Source organism: Rhinoraja longicauda, chromosome 29, assembly GCF_053455715.1.
Source record: "Rhinoraja longicauda isolate Sanriku21f chromosome 29, sRhiLon1.1, whole genome shotgun sequence".
Lineage (NCBI taxonomy): Eukaryota > Metazoa > Chordata > Chondrichthyes > Rajiformes > Arhynchobatidae > Rhinoraja > Rhinoraja longicauda.
The window spans coordinates 2412188-2434304 of record NC_135981.1 but is presented as its reverse complement, the minus strand read 5'-3'; the positions used below and the strand labels follow the sequence as shown (position 1 = coordinate 2434304).

At 45.1% G+C, this 22117-nt stretch overlaps 1 protein-coding gene across 1 annotated transcript; it reads right to left on the bottom strand.

Annotated features, from left to right (window-relative positions):
• Window positions 1-21450, bottom strand: ube2z (ubiquitin-conjugating enzyme E2Z). The gene is made up of 7 exons (XM_078424373.1): window positions 21269-21450; window positions 14170-14242; window positions 12731-12918; window positions 11486-11597; window positions 10211-10323; window positions 8774-8864; window positions 1-5511 (listed from the first exon to the last, which is right to left on the bottom strand). The coding sequence occupies exons 1-7, from the start codon at window positions 21439-21441 to the stop codon at window positions 5341-5343; spliced, it is 921 nt and encodes a 306-aa protein (XP_078280499.1). The 5' UTR covers window positions 21442-21450; the 3' UTR covers window positions 1-5340.
• Between the last annotated feature and the right edge of the window lie 667 nt (window positions 21451-22117).

Below are 22117 nucleotides of genomic sequence, written 5' to 3'. Positions count from 1 at the left end.
TGCGTTTGTGTAAATTTTCTGCTATCAGCAAATTTTATTGCACCAAAAAATTCAATTGTTGCTTATATACAATATGAAACAAATAGACATCAGTGCTTTACATAGTTTGCATATTAGTTGTTAACCACGATTAGACAGTCCTTAACAGATGCAGGTGGTTAAATTGGTGTCATAACCCAGCCTGAGTAGCATTACTGGATCTCCTTTCATCCAGGGACTAAGTAATAACCCCTCCCCTCATTGTAGGAAGGAACTGTAGATTCTGGTTTACACCGAAGATAGAAACAAAATGCTGGAGTACCTCAGCAGGTCAGGCAGCATCTCTGGAGAAAAGGAATAGGCGACATTTCGGTTTGGAAGGGTTTCGACCTGAAACGTCACCTATTCCTTTTCTCCAGACATGCTGCCTGACCCGCTGAGATACTCCAGCGTTTTGTGTCTTAACCTCTTCCCTCATGTTGCCTTGGATTATGTCCGAGCTCCACCACTAATGGGCACTGGAATGTACTTTCCAGCTAGAGAATTTAAACCGCTGCAGGGAGCCATGAAAAGCTGATGAATGGCCATTCTTCCATATACATTTTCACCACTTAAGGAAGCCGATCTGAGACAAAAACTAGTGCAGCACTGTCTGGCATCTTAAACTGAGAGATCTCCTGTGCGTGTGGTCCATGCGGCCCAGATTTGTCATACAACGAGTCACTTCAGTGAGGTGTAGCTAACATGAGCAGCCCAGGCTGAACAAACCAATGTGTGGAAAGGAATTGCTAATGCTGGTTTATACCGTAGACACAAAATGGTGGAGCAACTCAGCGGGTCAGGCAGCATCTCTAGAGAAAATCCGACAGGTGATGTTTCGGGATAGGACCCTTCTTTAGACTTTGAAGTATGAAGAAAGGTCCTGTCCCGAAACTTCACCCATCCTTTTTCTCCAGATAAGCTGCTTGACCCGCTGAGTTACTCCAGCATTTTGTGTCTATCTTCTGAACAAACCAATCTTTAATTTACAAAAGGAAGTGTAAGCAGGTGTTTTACATGAAGTTCTCACTCACCTCAGTATTTTCTCTCTCCCCACTCATTGCCGAGATGCAGTTCATGGATTCCTGCACCCCATCCAGTCCCCCCTGCAAAGGGAGACTGCACAGGGCCTTTTCAGGCCAACATACGAACACTTGCGGCATTAGAGGAGGATGGCAAGGTTGGGCAGACTGACTGAGGGCATCAGTGTCAACCCCATCACAATCACAAATGAAAACACTCTGCTCTGCACAGGCCTGGGTCTCCCTGCATTTACCTGGGGCTTTAAAAAAAGAAATCCAAATAATTGGTTTAAAGATCAAAGTAGTAAAAAAAACATTTGATTAGTGCAGGGATGGAGCAAAGAAGACCAAAATCAAGTGGTCAAATTCTTTCTGCACAGAATCAGCTTCAAGGCTTGCCTGCCTGTATAAAGGAACACTGGTTTCCAATCCTTGTGAAAGACAATTCAGCAAAGACGTTCCGGGAGGTTCTGTGTGCTTCTTGGTCGGACCCGAACACACATGCTTCAAGGGTGCCCAGTGAATATACAGAAAAAATCAGATCTTCTAACCCCTTCGAACTACAACCTTCCTGCCACTAACAACATAATTTGCAATCCAGTGGATGTCTTTGTAAAAAAAGTCAATGATGCAGTGTTTGTTTACCCTTCTGATACTTTGCATCAGTCAATACTCATGCAAGCGTTTTGGTTAGAAAGAATATCTTGGCAGCTAATTTTGAAACCACACTTTTCAAGACATTGGGATCCACGAGTAAAATAAATACCAGTTTCACAAATTACTGCTTAAAATGGACAGATCAACCAGTCTTTCCATGAAATTAATTACAGGCCAGTGAACCGGAGAGCAACAATCTATTATCCATTCACCCATCTACAACAGTCCAATAATCTTGGTGGACTGTCTTTAAACATGTTCATCTAGTAATGGGCTAAACGTATAGCGTTACGTTTGATTCAAACATTTCTTCCATCTAATCCACACGACAGCATCTGAGAGAAGTTTTGTCTGAATGTGTGGGTGTTTGAAGTTCAGAGGGGCAAACCTGCTTTGAATTAGGAGTAAATGTGCCACCGGTTCTGTACTGAAGTCAGTGTCGACACTGATCTGAGATCTAAGTTCTGGGTAGCAAAGTTTCCATTGCAAATGAACATTAATGATGAAAGGGGTTTCTTCGTTTAGAACAGCCCAGTAATTGGATATCTGGGTAATGTGAGCCAGTCTATGAACTGCAAAATAGTTCTCACATCCCTATCTTCCTTTATGGCACAATACTTTACTGTGTCGTGGGGGTTTGAAGCCTGAAGTGAACGTTACATAGGTACGCGCGCACACACTCAGAGTAATGCATGTTGCCCAATTTGTTTTGCAATAGCACTGGTGAATAAAGAATCCCTGGACATCCCACTAGAAAAGCAAACTGAGTCACTGAAGTGGTCTGGCACCAACTCACTCTTGAGAAGCAAGGTGGTAGTCATCATGGAGAAATCTGACCAATTGTCTCAAATATAAAGTGACTTTATTGTTCCATCAGATATCTATGAAAGTATTTGCTCACAGGAGCAAGCCCTCACACTGGCCATGGCTATTAATTGCATTAAAAGTGCATAATTATAGGAGCCGCGATCAATACTCGTGGTTATTATCTCGGATCGCTTTGTAGGATGGAGAACCATTGCATAACACGACATGCCCACCGAACAATCACTCTCAATTCCTGTGAGCACCACACTCTCGCGGGTACAACAGGCAAGCGACAGAAGGCTCCCTCCGCATCATGCAATGGGGAAACCTTAAGCTTGGTGACCTAGGTACACACATCTTCTAACCCGATCTTGCTGGAAAGTGCGCAGGGAGACGGGTTTTTGCACATCGATCAGGAACAAAGGCAGTTTGGTGAATGTTTCTCCTCCCCTTCCTCCTGCCACCTGGTGAATGGCAGGAAACCAAAGGAGCCACTCTGGTGTCAACCAACCCAATGCACACCATCAACTGGGCCCAGGGCACCTCTGGGGTCTGTGGGAAAAGTATTACTATGCAAGAACTGAACTATTAACTGAGTTCCCTTTTTCCACAAACGCCGAGTATTTCAAGCAGTCTATATTTTTGCTTGTGGTCCATCTACTCAGTTCCAGAGAGCAAGCTCACCGAAGAGTCAAATTAAAATTGGAGACATTATTTAGAGAAAAAGGAAATACTGATTGCACCGTGATGTGAGAAGCTTCAAGATCCCGCCACAAACTTTAGGGGAAAAAAGCAGGATTCTATGTCTTCAACTTTTGAATGACACATGTGCAGGTCTCCACAGGACTCATCACCAGTCAAGCCCATAGATTAGTGTAACAAAGGATTCATGGCAAATTGATCAGACTTGTTGAGGAACACAGTGTATGGCCTTGTCCTCTGGACCACCGGAAATGGGATCCCTGGACAAACAAGGTAACAAGGTCAAAAAGCATCTACTCCACTGCACAAATCAACATCCACTTCGAAGTATAATTTCTGGGCGAGATGGAAAAATAAAGCACCAAGCAGGCCAAATGGAAAGTGTTCTTTTTTTTCTCCTATTTGTTGTTGGTCACAGCGTACTAAACCAGGAGGGCAGGATACTCAAACCCCAGGAATTTTAAAGTGGTTGGGCTATCAGGGTTAATGTTTTACAAAAGTTCTGTGATGCTGGCACCTTGTTAGCTAATTCCCCTGAGCACCAAATCTGAAACAGACACCAGAAATCAAACAAGGTGAAAGCTACTTTGAACCAGAAGGGAGATTGTGGATTGAGGGAATAAGGAAGGATACAGTCCATTCTCCTGGACTGAATTTGAACTTGCATCAGTGAGTGACAAAGTTATGATGGGAACGGAAAGAATCCAGGGTGTGGAGAGCGGACTTCAGTAGTGTAGTATGTTAGGAGAAACTTTGAAGAAAGATTTATATTTATCTCCAGTTTTAAGCCAGCACAACTGTACATTAATGCGTAAGAAAATCATCTCCAGATATAGTCTGCAGAAACCTGACAGATCACCAGCCTTTTAAACACAATGAAAGGAACAAGCAGGCAATAGTGCTTCTTCAGCAGCTTGTTAGGACCGTTAACTGCGGGGCTTTTACTGGATTCTATTTAATTTGCCAGCCCACACCTCAAACAATCTTTCTCCTCGACCTGGGTAACTGTCTGCTCAACAAGTTACTCCACAAGACAATTTGCAGGCACCCAGTATAATTAACATTATTACAGAACATGTGAGACTTGAAGTCAGACTGTGATAAACTCACAGTTTTTAATACTTAAAATCTCGATATGTGGAAAATGTCAGGAATAAAGCTGTCAAACTACCATGAACTTCAGACTAAATCTTTCACAATGCCTGGTTAGTCATGTACCACAGATTCCCTTTTTAAAAAAAACATGCCTTTGGGTAGTTTGATAAAACAATTTGAATCTTATTTATTTAAATTATTAATTGGTTAGGGGAGAGACCATAAGGAGCAGGAGCGAAGCTACTTGTCACCAGTGGAGCGTCATGGAAATAAACAAAACATAAATGAAGTTTAAAAATGCGGGATTACTGCAAATACTTACTTTATGTAATCGAATGTCATTAATATAAATGCCTGTAAAAAGTGGCCTTTCAGTAAACTGATTTTGTATTTTGCTGCCTTAGTTGGTTTGTATTTATCTGTCAGCAAGATCAAAGGGCCTTTTAAAAGGACAACAAGGTCACACTCAAGGAAGATTTTCTGTAAATGATGTGGATTAATTCTGTAGGTTGTGCAGTGCACGGTCGCCCCAAGCTCTCTCTCGCCACCTGGTCAAGCTGTTAAACTGACTGAAGATGCAAATCCTGAAGCCATAAATACTTGGAACAATAATGGCGCAGAGGAAGTCACCACAGACTGGTTTGCATGTGAATGTCACCTATATAAAACACACAAAAAACGTCTGCTGCTTGTATTGGTCGGGATGAAGCACAAGGGTGACCTTGTCGGGTAATCTGGGCATTGGAGCAACACTTTACAATGAAAGCTGGGCCCTGCCATTGAGGAGGATGGATTGGAGAGCTAAAATCTTAAAAAAAAAAAAATCATATGATTCTGACCCAAGCCAATTCTCCCCTTCACTCTCTCTCCTCTATCATTATAAAGCGAAAGCCAAATAAAACAGGCGGCCCACAAAGATCCCTGACCTTTGGTCTATTTACAAAACCACACGAAGGGTCTCGACCCTGGACCTGAGCTTGTGCCCAGCTTCCCTTAGATCCTCACCACCACAGACACGGCCCGTCCCACAGTCTGTACCCTAGAGGTTCGAGGTGCCCTGGCTGTCTTGCTCGTTTCCTGAGGAGCTGCTGTCAGAGTCTGGCTCCATCTCCTCCTCTTCGCATTTCTTTTTCAATCGTTGCCTGGTGATCTGCAGCCGATTCAGTAAGGTCTGGTAATCAAAGTGACCCCGCCTCTCCCCAAACGGATCCTGCAAGAGCAAGAAGAAAATGGCTGCCACTTTACGCTGAAATTCCAAACGATCACTACAGGTAACAAACACACGCACAGGAAGGGAGCGCAGTTCCCTGTTTATACCGAAGATGGACACAAAATGTTGGAGTAACTCAGCATGGTAACTGCGGGTAAACTCAGCATGGTAACTGCGGGTAATCTTTCATTTCACTGCACATTTATGTGTATGTGACAAATAAATTGACTATTGTCTATTGCCAGGCAACATCTCTGAAGAAAAGGAATCGGCGACGTTTCTGGTTGGAAGCCTTCTTCAGACCCGAAACGTCACCTATTCCTTTTCTCCAGAGATGCTGCCTGACCCGCTGAGTTACTCCAGCATTTTGTGCCTACACACGTATGATTGCCTGCAACATTTCAAAGCATCCAGAGTTTGGAGCAGCTATTACGGCTTGCGGGAGTTGGCACCCAGACATGGAGCAACAGGAGATAAAGGCCTTTGCATTTCTTTCAGCCTCAATTGTTCCCAAGTGTGCAACCAAAGCTTACAAACTGAGTGTGGTTTCTCTGGAGCATCGGAAGTTGAGGGGGGGAACTGATAAACTATATAAGATGATGATGCATAGATGTGATAAACAGTCAGAGTCTATTTCCCCCAGAGCGTAAATGTTAAAAACTACTGTGGCACCGAGGCGCAGCAGTAGGTCCTGCCTTACAGCGCCTGGAGCTGCAGGTTCAATCCCGACTACGGGTTCTGTCTGTACAGTTTGCACGTTCTCCTTGTGACCACGTGGGATTTCTCCGAGATCTTCGGTTTCCTCCCAGACTCCAAAGACGTACAGTTTTGTACGTTAATTGGCTTGGTGTATGTGTAAATTGTCCCTAGTGTATGTAGGTTAGTGTAATTGTGCAGAGTTTGCTGGTCGGCACAGACTCGGTGGACTGAAGGGCCTGTTTCCGCGCTGTATCTCTAAACTAAACTAAACATGTCGAAGAATTCAAAAGCACTGTGTACCTGTGTTCCCACCTTTCTTTCCCACTGCAAAAAGAGTTGGAACTTGTTCCCACAGGTTGGAAAAAGAAATCACTATATAATTCTGCCAAAATCCATAAAAACTATGATCTAAACAATCTCAGGCACGAGGAACCAAATAACATATTTCTACTTCAATATCTTAAATTCTGGAGCCTTCTTTCTTCTAAACCTTAATTACTAAATGCCCAAACCTATTTTCCTGTGCCCCTATAACCTTTTCAAAATATGAAGACCACAATTGATACTGGAATACCTTTAAGGTGAGAAGGGTAAGAATATAGGAAAGAAAGAATATAGGAGATGCACAGGGTGATGTGCACGGTTTGTCTTACAGAGAATGGTGGGTGCCTAGAACGCGCTGCCAGGGATGGTGGTTGCCACAGAAAGAGATAGTGGCGTGTAAGAGTCTTTTCGATCAGTAGATGGATATACAGGGAATGGGGAAATAGGATCACGTGCAGTTTAGCTCAACCTGGAATCAATCATGTTCGGCATGGACATTGGGCCGAGGGTCTGCTCCTATGCTCTGCTGCTCCATGTTCTTAAGCAATTTGCAGAGAAAGTAGAGGACATTTACCAACTCCTTTGCAGGATGCATAACTTCTTTCCACAAGCACGTGTGAAATCATGTAAGGCATTAAATGTGAAGCGCTTTTCCTCCTCAATGATAATTTGAGACATAAATTCAGGACATTAGCTCAGAATGGAGAGATGACAACACATTTGGGCAGTTTGTAAGAAAATAATTAATCTAATTTAAAACCTGCTAATGTTAAATTTCTCTTTGTAGTGGTGTTAATGTTAGCTTTTGACTATCAAGTGAAAACAGATGAGTCAACCTGGGATGTAATACTTGGAGCACTGATGCATCATCGATGACTTTGAAAGAATGTTTGCATTAGTCAAAAACCCTAATGGAATGATATCCCAGTAATTAATTAATAACAAATTCTGTAGAGGCAGCAACATCAATCTAGTCCATGTGGAAGGTTGCTTCACAGAACAACGTTGTGAGGAGAATCCACAAGGAAGCGCCCTGCCCAAGTGCAGGGGAAATGAAGAAGCACTATGGTTTTTAAATGCTCTAGTATGGGATCTAACAAAAACAAAATCAGCATGCCAGATATAATTAAAACAACATATGTGGGTGTTCAATACAAATCAGTGTGTAGGAAGGAACTGCAGATGCTGGTTTAAACCGAAGATAGACACAAAATGCTGGAGTAACTCAGCGGGACAGGCAGCATCTCTGGAGAGAAGGAATGGGTGATGTTTCGGTTCGAGACCATTCTTCAGACTGAAGAAGGGTTCCAACCCGAAACATCACCCATTCCTTCTCTCCAAAGATGGTTTGTTGAGTTACTCCAGCATTTTGTGTCTATCTTCAATGCAAAGGAGATGGATTGGATTAGATTGGTGTATTGTTGTAATGTGTACCGAAGTACAGGGAAAAGCTTTTGTTTGTGTGCTAACCAATTAATTCAGATCATACTGTACATGAACACAATCAAGTCATACACAAGTTCTACAGCTAGCACAAAGAGAAAAATACCAGAGTGCAGAATATAGTTGACAGCATTGTAGCATTACGTTTAGAGAAAAGCAGAAGTTTAAAAAAAATTGTTAGTTTAGTTAGTTTAATCATTATTACCGAGGTACAGTGCAAAGCTTTTTGTTGCATGCTGGCCAGTCAGCGGAAAGACAATGCATGATTGCAACCGAGCCATGCACAATGAATTGGGAAAGAAATGGTTATTTTTGTACACAAGGAACTGACGCTGGATATAGGATGAATGATGCTCAAGAAAATGTGGCTCTCTATAAGAGCACCCATTATCGCTGAATTAATCACCAACAAGGCTGGGTGGCACAGAGGTGCAGCTGGTAGAGCTGCTGCCTCACGGTGTCAGAGACCCAGGTTTGATCCTGATCTCGGGTGCTGCCTGTGTGGAGTTTGCACGTTGTCACTATGACCATAGGGTTTCCTCCGGCTGCTCCGGTTTTCTCCCACATCCCAAAGACGTGCTGGTTTGTAGGTTAATTGGCTCTGTAAATTGCCCCAAATGTTTAGTGAGTGGATGAAAAAGTGAGGATAACAGAACTAGCGTGAACAGATGATTGAAGGTCAGTGTTCGACTCGGTGGATCGAAGGGGCTATTTCCACGCTGCATCGTTCAATCAATCGATTTCACCAATGGCGCAGGAGCCATATGAGTAACAAGAACGAGCAAAAAGATGTTACCTGCATGGTTTGTCCCTGTAGATGAAGTCGATCCTTACAAGACAGTTCATAGAAGTTGTAGAACTCCATGAAAGATTTCTCCATCACACTCCTGAGACAACGGAAAACAATCATACAGCAATTTAACTAATCAATATTTACAGTTGTGCATCTGATTTATAATTTACAGCATCAAAAACAACCTGCAGCTGAAGGCTAGAGGGCATAGGTTTAAGATGAAAGGGGCAACATTTAAAGGAGATATGGGGGGCAAGTTTTTATTTTTCAGAGTGTGGTGGGGACCAGAGCTGGAGATAGAGGCAGAAATGAAATTGGCATTTAAGAGAGACTTTTAGATAGGCACACGGATATGCGCAGGCAGAGGAGATTAGATTAATTTGCTGCCGTGTTCAGCACGAACATTTTGGGCTGAAGGGCCTGTTCCTGTGACGTACTGGATATCATGCAACAAAAATGCTTTTCACTGTACCTCGCTGCATGTGACACTAAACTAAACTACTGTTCTGTGTTCCACGACTGGATGGTGGAGCAGAGATGAAGGGCAAGATAGCCTACCGCATGTTTTTATACCAGTTAATTTAAGTGCCACTAGAATTATAGAGCACAAGAGGCCATTCACCCCACTGCATCCATGCTGGCTCCTTCGAAGAGCCATTCAGCCCCCTTGCCTTCTTCACCTTTCCCCAGAATTGTGTCAATATCAAATTCTCCTCCACTGAATTGAACCCTTTCAGTCACATGCATTCCACATTACATCCACCCACTGATTAAATATTTTCATTTCCATTCGACAAATATTGCATCCTTTGGGTACTGACTGCAGTCAGTCACAACTACTCCGTGCCTTCTTTAAACTCTCTCAGTATAATTATCACACAAATTGCATTCAACAGTGAATGGCAACTGGATGGCGTTTGACAGCACTGGGCCTGTACTCGCTGGAGTTTAGCAGGATGAGGGGGGGGGGGAGACACAACAACGACGACGACTTTATTGAAGCTTACTGAATAGTGAAAGGCCTGGGCAGAGTGGACGTGGAGAGGATGTTTCCACTAGTGGGAGAGTCTAGGACCAGAGGACACAGCCTCAGAATAAAAGGAAGCACCTTCAGAAAGGAGATGAGGAGGAATTCCTTTAGTCAGTGGGTGGTGAATCTGTGGAATTCATTGCCACAGACGGCTGTGGTGGCCAAATTGGGAATTTGTAAGGCAGGGATTGACAGATATTTGATTATGAAATGTGTCAAGGGTTATGGGGAGAAGGTAGGAGAATGGGGTTGAGAGGGAAAGATAGATCAGCCACGATTGAATGGCGGAATAGACTCGGTGGGCCAAATACCCTAATTCTGCTGAAGGATCAAATATTTCAGAGCATAGTTTCACAAGCTTCATCTTTGAGTGAAATTGCTTTACTTAAACCCATGTGAAGTGACCTTACCTTAGTGCATCTGGGCAGGGACATTTCCCATCTAACATATCACAGACGGCTACCCTGACAGATTCATGCCGGATGCATTCATTGTAGTTTTTACTGTCTCCCGGATGTCTCTCCTAAAAAGATTAAGTTAAAAATATCACAGTTTTTTAATAATGTCCATTAATATATTTACAAATATTACCTGACCCATTCTCCTTTCCTTCCATTTTTTTCTCCAACTCAACAGGATAGGAAGGTTCAGTGGGATGTGGGCTAAATGCAGGCAAACGTGACAAGCCTATAATGCCAACTTGGTCGGCGTGGACGAGATGAGCCGAAGCACAACTTTTCTGATCTATATAGCTCTGTGACTCGAAGTGACACAGAGCTAGGATTTTGATGGGAATGACAATATTTTGATACCTTAGCCTTATGACTGATGTCAGAGTCACATCAGCATTTTGTGTCGATCGTTGGCATAAATCAACATCTGTGGTTCATTTTGCTTACAACGTTAAAGGAGATTTTTTTTCACGTTACCCCTCTTTCCCGTACAAAGATAAGCCGTTACTCAACCATAGTCCTGGAATAACACGTTTAAATGCTTACAGCTTGTTAGCTATGACTGCTGATGGTGATGGCTTCTCATTTGCAGCGTGCACCATTTGACGAGCCTGCCTTTACTCCATCTGTTCTCGGGTATAACAGGTGCAAACAGGAACCTCGGGTAATTTTTCCTTTTGCAAAGTCCAGAGTAAAACCTGGAGCCTGTTAAGGAATATCGGCAACCGTGGAAGAGGTGCTGACTGCAACCAAGAACTATGTAGTTCTCGGCAGTTCAATGCACTGTTTCTGGTCTCACAGACAAGGGGAGGAAGCACAGCGGTTTAAAAACTAAGTTGGATGGAAGAAGGGCCGAGGTTTGGGCTCGGTCCGAAGAAGGGTCCCAACCCGAAACGTCACCTCTCCCTTTCTCCAGAGATGCTGCCTGACCCGCTGAGTTATTCCAACACTGTGTGTCTATCTTTAGGATGGAAATTAGATTGGCAGAATTTAAATTTAAAATTCATCACCTAACAATACTTCTTTGGCATATCACTACACTCGGGAGACCAAATGCCCCAGAAGTTTGCGACTTGCTCCAACTGGACTGCAGTAGTGTTGCTGGACTTCACTTCACCACATTACTGTCACCTTCCATTTCCATCACTCATCTATTTATCTAACTTCCTGTAAATAAAATCGGCAACAAATTATAAATGACTCCAAACGTTGTTGTAGATGGCGTCAGCTTACCTGTTCAAAACCCGGCTCGTTGTGATATGGGTTCTCAGTCATCAGGGACTGGATGGATATGAGCACTGAAGAGATGCTCTGTGCTGGGCTCCATGCTGGACCTGTCCAGGTGCTGAAAGGAAAGGTGTCTCCTTAAGACAGAGCAGAATATTGGTGATTCGGCACCAATCTAATGTGATATCAGCAAATCTTTTATTTAGCGCAAAACATTGGCCTGCAACTGTTTTCTTTAAAATACAAAATGCTGCAATCATTTAGCGGGTCAGGGAGCATCGATGCAAAGAGACGCTGCCTGGTCTGCTGTGCACTTGTGGCTTTTGTTGCAGATTTCCACAACTCCATACGCAGGCAGGTGGGACTAGTGTAGATGGGGCATGCTGGTCGGTGTGGGCAAGCTGGGCCTGTTTCCACGTTGTATCACTCTATGAACTGGTGGTTCAATGATCCTGTTCCTGTGTTGTATCCTTCTATGATTCTGTCTTTGCACGGACAGCAAAGCAAAACATAACTGCATATTCCCACATCCACTGTACCAAACATCATAGCATTCTGCACCTCTGTGAGGTGTGTCAATTGCTGATTTCTGCTGGTAAAATGGGCTTCTTAAAGTTAATGGCTTTATGAGACCAGCTGTCCGATGCAGAATGGATGAGTAGGCACTTGTACAAAATGGTATATGTATAACAACTAAATCTCTCAGATAGTTACAAAGTGCTGGAGTAACTCAGTGGGTCAGGCAGCATCTCTGGAGAGAAGGAACGGGTGACATTTTGGGTCAAGACCCTTCAGACTGAAGAAGGGCCTCGACCCGAAACATCACCCATTCCTTCTCTCCCGAGATGCTGCCTGACCCGCTGAGTTACTCCAGCATTTTGTGTCTACCTTTGATTTTAACCAGCATCTGCAGTTTTTTTCCTTCAGACAGCCTGGAGATGGGTTCCAAATCGAAACGTCACTCATCCTTTTTCACCAGAGATGCTGTCTGACCCGCGGAGTTACTCCAGCACTTTGTGTCTACCTTCAGTATAAACCAGCGTCTGCAGTTCCTTCATACGTTCATAAGTGATAGGAGCAGAATTAGGCCACTCATCCCATCAAAGGCCCTTCCTCAACATTAGGTAATTCTCTCAGCTGATGGCGGAGTTCAGGCTTCAGTCCTTAATCAGGCTAGTGGGAGATATTTCAACTTTACTCAGAAACGTATCTTTAGAAGCAGCACATCTCCATCTGAACATCAGTACTTACCCAAGAATGCTGAGGCACACTTTGCCGTTTCTGTAAAAATTTGGGTTAAAGCGCACGCTGTTATTTCCAGTTGTCATGAGTTTGACCCTCGGAGGGTGGATGGGATAGTCAGGAGGGCAGCGAAAGAGAAAAAGAAAAAAGCCCCATTCATAAGGTGTGTCGAAAGGTCCAGTGATTAGTGCATGGATCTGCATGGAAATGACACAGAAAATCTGATCAGAATGTACGACAATTACTGGGCATCAACCAACACGAGTAAAATTCAGGTGTTAAATACAGCACACTATTATCCAGCCTCATATCAAAATACTTCCTTATTCGTCATCTCTTCTCAGGAATGTAATCCTCATCCTTCCTACACCCTTTGGAACCAAGTGCACCATTCTAGCATCAAGTAAAACAGTACAGCACATGGACAGGCCCTTCAGCCCACAATGTCCATGCTGAACACGATGCCAAGGTACACAACTCTCACCTGGCTGCACATGATCCATATACATCCATTCCCTGCATGTCCATGTACCTATCTAAACGCCTCTTAAACAACACCATCATATCTGTTTCCACCACTAACCCTGGCACCCAGCACCCCGTGTACAAAACCTGCCCCACACAACTCCTCTAAAACCTTTGCTCCTCTTACCTGAAAGCTATGCCCTCTAGTCTTTGACATGTTCATCCAGGGAAAAAGGTTCTAGCTATCTACCCTATTTATGCCTCTCAAAATGTTATACACTTCTATCAGGTCTTGACTCAACCTCCATAGAAAACAATTCAAGTGTGTCCAACTTTTCCTTGTAGCTACTCCCCCCCAAATCGAGGCAGCATTCTGGTGAACCTCTCCCGCACCTTCTCCCAAGCCTCCACATCCTTCCTGTAAAGGGCTGATCAGAACTGCATGCAATACTCCAAATACGGCTTTACCAAAGTCTTATAGATCTGCATCAAGACTTCCTGACTTTTACACATAATACCCTGACTGAAGAAGGTCAGCATTCTATACACCTACTTTATCGCTCTATTTCGGTGTTGCTACTTTCAGGGAGCTATGGACCAGGACCCCAAGATCCCTGTGCAAATCAATGCCGTCAATGGTCTTGCCGCCTACTGTATCCGCCCTCCTTACATTTTGCCTCCCAATGTGCAAAACGTCACACTTGCTTGGTTTAAACTCCAGCTCCCATTTCTCTGCCCATATCTGGAGGAGATCTGTATCCTGACGTACACGTTGGCAGCCTTCTGCACTGTCTGCAACTCCAGCTATCTTGGTGTCATCTGCACATTTGCCATCTACATGCATGTCCAAGTTATCTACTCCACATGTAACTATATGGATCTGACTGAACTCTAAAGGCCAGGTTTCAGAATGTATTTTGTTTTCATATGGAATGCTAAACTAAATTGTGCACGGTGAGATATGTAACACGTTGTAGTCACACCTTAGTCATATCTTGTGGGTCTGGCACCACAAACATCCCCGGGGGCGGCTCTTTGTAAATGGACATGATATCCCTGCATCGGAGAAGGAGGACAGCGTTAAAACACGTTCAACATTAAGACTGTAAAGCAATCGAATACTACAACAACTAATTAAATCACTGTAACTGAAGTCTTTGAAACTGTGAAAGGATTTGAACTTTTAGTTTAGTTTCCAGCGGGGAAAAAGGTCGCTCGGCCCACTGAGTCCAAGCCGACCAATGATCATCCATACACGAGTTCTGGGTCATCTCAGTTTCGCATCCTATTCAGGGGCAATTTATTCATGAAAATTAGCCGACAAACCAGCACGACTTTGGAATGTGGGAGGAAAACGGAGCACCCGGAGAAAACCCACGCGGTCACAGGGAGAATGTACAAACTCCATACAGACAGCACCTGTAGTCAGGATTGAACCCAGGTCTCTGGTGCTGTGAGGCAGCAACTCTACCGCTCCATCACTGTAACACACCTGGTGGTTCCAGTTACGAGGATATTTAAAAAGTATTCCTGTCCACTCTCCCACCGTTTACTCCATCGCTCCCAATGTCCTGATGTGTGGGTTCGCAATCACGGCAAGTCACTTGTGACACAGTCTTGTGTCTATCCTCAAGGAGAAGTTAAATAATGGCTTGAATTGTCATGAGGTTCTTCCCTTCATTACACAGGGCCAAGTGAGATAGCAAACGTCAAAGACAAGTTGTTGCAGTTGGTAATGAGGCCCGGAGAGGTGAGTGATAGAGGCGCAGAGATAAGGAGCACATCACACACTGTGACAATCCGCTTACTTTATTTCCTAGAATACTGTTCAGAATTGGGAATATTTTTGATTTGTTCCACTTCTCTGCGGAGAAAATAATTAATGTTACAAACACCGCGAGAGACAGAGAGATTCAAAAGAGTGCACTTGACAGTGTGAACTCCCTGGCAATTGGGAGTGATGATCGATCTTTACTGCAGAATAAGGGCCAGAGTAAGGGCAGCTTCATCCCAGAAACAGTTTGTGTTTTTGGAACATTTTCCCAACCTTACAAGCAAATTCTAGACCCAACATAGGGGTAGAGGTATAGAATCCCAGATTAAAACCAACCCAGTTCCCGTTCTATTGCGCTTTTCATCAGCATAACCACCAAATCCCAGGTCACCTCGTGCTGGTTTAGTTGATCTTGTGAGGATTAGCAGTGGGGAGGCAATGAAAAAGGTGGAGGACTCAATATTGTTTCTGATATTCATTTTTGGGACTCGTACTGGTAAAACCAGCTTTTATTCCCCACCCCGATTTCTCAAGAAGGTGTTGGCGAGCTGCCTTCTTGAACTGCTGTGGTCCTTTCGGTTAAGTTGCTTCCACAGTGTTGTTGGGACTTACCCTGTTCTTTGTGCAAGGATGTAGTCATACATGGCGGAAACAGGCCTAACAGGCCCACGCCAACCAACATGCCCCATCAATACGTCCCACTTGCCCGCGCTTGGCCCATAACCCTCTGAACCCATCCTATCCATGAGCCTGTCCAATTGTCTCTTAAATGTGATAGAAACATAGAAAATAGGTGCAGGAGGAGCCCATTTGGCCCTTCGAGCCAGCACTGCCATTCATCGTGATCATGGCTGATCATCCACAGATGATAGTACCTGCAGTACTAACCCTGGGCAATTTTCCGTATTGCCAGGAGGGTGTTAGTGTTGTGGCAGTACTGTTTTGCCTAGATGGCAGCCAGCTCTGGTGTTCAAGACGACACTTGGGACGTTGTCTGTGCTTGCAGTCATTACTCGGCATCATGCGGAATCGATGGACTGCACACTCTTCGCGGTGGCATGGATGTCAGGAGAAGCCCGGGTGCATCATCTCTTCAGCATTTCCAACATATCAAATGAAGCAGTTCTGCCACCCTATCACTCCCTGTGGACTGTTGCTGCTAAAAATAAAGGCTGAACATCAGATAAGAATAGAATTAAGATTAGCTGTGATGGCCTCCACACTCAAATTGCTCATGAAGACTAACAGTCTGAGTTTGTCCTTGAAGACACGCCAGAATGATGGCATGTGAGCGGAGTTGCCAAAGTCTGTTGACAATCATGAGATTGTGTTCAGAAATAAATGAATGTTTCAATTTTTGGTCCTGCTAGAATTTGATGACAGATTTAACAGGCAACTTTTGATGATGTGTTACTGACATGCAAAGCCTCAGCAGAATTGGTCAGTCTATCCAATAACAGATCAATAATAGAAAACAACAGCCATGCCAAAAGCTAAAAGGCCGCAACACAAAATGCCAAAGCTTAGAACATCGCCAAGGCGGCACAGCGGTAGAGTTGCTGCCTTACAGCGAATGCAGCGCCGGAGACTCAGGTTCGATCCTGACTACGGTCGCCGTCTGTACGGAGTTCGTACGTTCTCCCCGTGACCTGCCTGGGTTTTCTCCGAGATCTTCGGTTTCCTCCCACACTCCAAAGACGTACAGGTATGTAGGTTAATTGACTGGGTAAATGGAAAAATTGTCCTTAGTGTGTGTAGGATAGTGTTAATGTGCGGGGATCGCTGGGCGGCGCAGACACGGTGGGCTGAAGGGCCTGTTTCCGTGCTGTATCTCTAAAAGAATCTAAAATCTAAAAAATCCAACTCCAGTCTGGATTGGAAGGAAATTTAGTTATAGAGAGCAATTTATTTAATTATTTAGTAATGTGTGATTGCAGATCCACTTCTGTGACCAGCACACAAAGAGTCGCCTGGCTTGGGCGCCATCTTGGATTATATGAGCATATACTAAAACTGTATTTACATTCAGAATATACTAAAGACTGTTTTGAGACAATTAAGCACCTTTGAAGTACCGTCACTGTAGAAATGTAGAAAATGTAGTCTAATTGCACAAAACAAGTTCTGATCTAACGGGCGGAGAATGTTTTTGTTAGAATTATGGTCTATGCAGCTCTGGAGCAAACTGCTTCACCACACAAGTGGGATGGGAAACTTGTCATCAATTCAGAAGAGCTCACAAACAATTCTTCAGAAGGAGAGCAGGAACTGTATTTTTTTAAATGTTGATCTCGTGCTCATCTCCAGAAGAGAATAAACCAGATACCTCACCAAGCGCCTTCAGTTATTTAGCCAGGATGCATGGGAAGCTCTCAATGATACCTGAACCAAGACCTTGTGAGTTAGTTTCAACAAAGCCCTAGTTTTTGTATACACTGGAATTTAGAAGGATGAGAGGGGATCTTATAGAAACGTATAAGATTATTAAGGGGTTGGACACGTTAGAGGCAGGAAACATGTTCCCAATGTTGGGGGAGTCCAGAACCAGGGGCCACAGTTTAAGAATAAGGGGTAGGCCATTTAGAACAGAGATGAGGAAACACTTTTTTAGTCAGAGAGTTGTGAATCTGTGGAATTCTCTGCCTCAGAGGGCAGTGGAGGCCAATTCTCTGAATACATTCAAGAGAGAGCTAGATAGAGCTCTTAAGGATAGCGGAGTCAGGAGGTATGGGGAGAAAGCAGGAACGGGGTACTGATTGAGAATGATCAGCCATGATCACATTGAATGGCGGTGCTGGCTCGAAGGGCCGAATGGCCTCCTCCTGCACCTATTGTAAAATGATATGTTAATTGATAATTAAAAATTAACTGAAAGGGCAAAACTGTGCTAAATGGATTTCAATGAAGGTAAAATGAGGCTGCCCATTCAAAACTAGTTCAGAGATTGCTTTCTAAATGGAGAGGTACATAAATCATTAAAATATCAATGAGAAAGTCAGAAAATAATTTAAATGGCTAACAGAACCTGGACCTTAACATCTGGAAAATTAAAATACACAGCATCAAGTCATGCAAGAGCTTGCCTGGACTACAACTGAAATATAGCTGGCAGTTCTGGGTACCATTTAGGAATGATCCATTGGTATAAGAGCAAAGATTTATGCAAGCTATGAATGTACAAGGGGGCGGGTCACCACCGCCTTCTCAACGGCAGGTAGAAATGGGCAAAATGTGGGCCCAGATCATTAAAAAATGACTGAATTCCAAGGTTAAACTGAACAACCTCAGGGTACATTCCCTGATTAAAAAGGTTAATCTGCAATTTTCAGTCTGAAGAAGGGTCTCGACCCGAAACGTCATCCATTCCTTCTCTCCCGAGATGCTGCCTGACCTGCTGAGTTACTCCAACATTTTGTGAATAAATACCTTCGATCTGCAATTTGATTAAGGTTTCTACGGTACTGAGGAGAATTATTAGAAAGGTTGAAAGAAACACTTAGGGAATTGAGTAGTGAAAGTCAGAAATCACTTGCACCTGCAAATAGTTGCAAGTGTGGAATCCTCTCCCACACACAGCAATTGTTTCTAATGTCAACGGTAAACACTGATAACCCTTATTAACCAACAGTGCAGGGATTTACGAGGATGTCGCCAAGGCTTGAGGGAGTGTGAGACCCGTCCTTGATTATGCTGGTGGCCTTGCCGAGGCAGTGTGAAGTGGAGATGGACTTAATGGAAGGAAGGTTGGTTTGCGTGTTAGCCTGGGCTGCACCCACAATGCTCTGCAATTTCTTGCAGCCTTGGATGGAGCTATTTTAAATTTAAATAGTACCTGCCTCAACTTCCACCTCGGGCAGCTCATTCAAAAAAGCAACCACCCACTGTGTGAAAAAGTTGCCCCTTTTTGAGGTTGGGCAGGTGAGGAGTTTATTCCTTGGAGAATGAGGGGTGATATTACAGAGGTGTATAAGATCATGAGGGGAATAGTCAGGTAGACATACAGAGTCTTTTGCCCAGAATAGGAGAATCAAGAACCAGGACATAAGTTTACGGTGAGAGAGATTTAATAGGAACCTGAGAGGCAACATTTTCACACAGTGGTTTAAATGAGCTGCCAGAGGTGGTAGTTGAGGCAGGTACTATTTAAATTAAAAAATAGCTCCATCCAAGACCGCAAGAAATTGCAGAGCATTGTGGATGCAGCCCAGGCCAACACGCAAACCAACCTCCCTTCCATTATCTCCATCTGCACTTCACGCTGCCTCGGCAAGGCCACCAGCATATTCAAGGACGGGTCTCACACTCCCTCTACTCCTTTCTCCTCTCTCACATCTGGCAAGAGGTACAGAAGTATGAAAATGCAAAGCTCCAGATTTAGGAACAGTTTCTTCCCAGCTGTTATCAGGCAACTGAACCATCCTATCACCAACTAGAGAGTGGTCCTGGCCTAGCATCCACCTCATTGGAGACCTTGAAACTACATGTAGTTGGATTTTATCCTGCATCTGTCCACAGTGGACGGCTTGATTGCAATCATGTATAGTCTTTTTGCTGACTGGATAGCACACCTTTCACTGTACCTCGGTCCAGGTGACCAAAAACTAAACTAAAGGCATTTGGACAGGTATATGGATAGGAAAGGTTCAGAGGGATTTGGGCCAAATGGAGACAGGTAGGACTAGTGTAGATGGGGAATCTGGTTGTTAATGGGGCATCTTGGGCAAGTTGGCCCAAAAGCATGGCGCTCTAATAATTCTGCAGTATAAGAATGAGTAGATCCCTGGACCTCAGGGCAAAGATAAGCTACAATCTCACTCCTAAACGGCAGCAATAGCTCCAGGGGCTTGATGACTTTCCCCATTCCTACCACAACTTCCATCTACATTGTACCCATTGTCTCACTGCACAGAACATTGCCAAAGGGGTTTGGTCTCAATATTTTAATTCTACCAAATCCTCCGTTGCTTTAAAATATTCCCAGGCCAGACAGAAAGATCCAAATAGCTTCATCAGAACATCTGTAACTGCTGGCACTTTGTTAACTAGCAACAGATATGAAGGCTCATTAGTGTAGGGAGTTCAGCGGGGGGGGGGGGCCTCCATCACAGAGAGAAGTAGGAAGTTGAAATAAACACCAACGTTTGTGCAAAGACTATATGCAAATAAAGCTGGCTTTTGAAAACACAAGAAAAAGCGGGCTTAGGGAATGCTGGTGGAGGAAAAACCCAAGTTGAAGGTACAAAACAAAAGAGATACAGTAAATATACATTTAGTAAGCGCATGGTGCATTAAAGTGAAACTGAAACACAAAACGCTGGAGTAACTCAGCGAGGCAGGCAGGATCTCTGGAGAGAAGGAATGGGTGACGTTTTGGGTTGAGACCCTTCTTCAGACTTGAACCGTCACCCATTCCTTCTCTCCAGAGGTACTACCTGACCTGCTGAGTTACTCCATCATTTTGTGACTATCTTCGGTTTACACCAGCATCTGCAGTTCCTTCCTGCACAAATGGAACTAGCTGATAGTTGTGTACGAGGGAGGATGGGATTGAAAGGCTCGTGGATGAAGGAAGTGATTGAGCTAAGGGGACTGCACCATGAACGTTCTCCTGGACCTATTTATTCACAAAATGCTGGAGTAACTCAGCAGGTCAGGCAGCATCTCAGGAGAGAAGGAATGGGTGACGTTTCGGGTCGAGACCCTTCTTCAGACTGATCTCGACCCGAAACGTCACCCATTCCTTCTCTCCTGAGATGCTGCCTGACCTGCTGAGTTACTCCAGCATTTTGTGAATAAATACCTTTGATTTGTTCCAGCATCTGCAGTTATTTTCTTACTTCTCCTGGACCTAGACCATTCTCGCTTACTGCACCCTGCTATCCTACACACCCCACCCCTTCCATCTCATAGCCACCCCCAGAAGCCCCCGTTCTCTACACCTCCTGGATATTGGGCTACTTCACTAACATCCTCCCCCCTCGCTCACCCTGCCCAGTTACCCCTCTTACCCTCACCCTTCTCCCCTGTGCCCCCCCTCTTCCCTCCATTGTGACCCCTCTCCCTGTCCCCCCTCGACCTTCGCCCTAATACCCCTCTCTCCGTCCCCTCGCCCTGTGACTCCTCTCCCTCTGTCCCCTCACCCCATCCCCTCGCCCTGTGACCCCTCACCCCGTCCCCTTGCCCTGTGACCCCTCTCTCCCCTCGCCGTGACCCCTCACCCCGTCCCCTCGCCCTGTGACCCCTCTCTCCCCTCGCCCTGTGACCCCTCTCTCCCCTCGCCCCCAGCCCGCCTCTCCAGACTAACCCACCTCTTGATCCGCAGCAGGCAGGGCTGCGAGGGCTTCTCGCTGTCCCAGTCGGTGCTGAGGGTGGGGTCCCACGAGGTGGCGTGGAGCTGGCTGAGGAGGCCGGTTGCCATCGTGCCGCTGCTGCCCGGTAACAGCATCGGGCTCACGCTCTCCTCCACCGGAGCCTCCGCCATGTTGCCCTCTGCGCCCGCACTGCGCACGCGCCAGGCAGCCCCGGCGCTCAGCAGCGCCGCCACCGTCCGCTCCGAGTACTGCCGCCCGCTGCAAACAGCGCCACCCGCCGCCTGCTCCGAGTACTGCCGCCCGCCGCAAACACCGCCGCGAGTACTGTCGCCCACCGTCCGCTCCGAGTACTGCCGCCCGCCGCAAACACCGCCACCCGCCGCCCGCCGCAAACACCGCCACCCGCTCCGAGTACTGCCGCCCGCCCGCCCGCCGCAAACACCGCCACCCACCGCCCGCTCCGAGTACTGCCGCCCACCCGCGCGTATCGCGAACCATGCAGCAGCCTCGCCCTGCGTCTTGCGCTTGCCGGGAGCTGGTGTCACCATAGGGCAGGTCCACACACACAGGCTCTGCAGCAAATGGCGGACATCACCAAGGAAAGACTGCAATGCCGGCATAGTAATGAGATTCCCAGAATAAAGTGCAAAAGATAAACTGCTGGACAAACCCCAGCAGACGCAGCCTGACCGACTGAGCTCATCTGTGTTTCTATCTGTACATATTTACGGGGATTCCCAGATTTTTTGCTTTTATTTCAAATTCTAGTACATGCATTTTGTTTTCTTCTTTAAATCACTGCTGAATGTAAATCGGTGCCTCTATATATCAAACATTGTGCGCTGT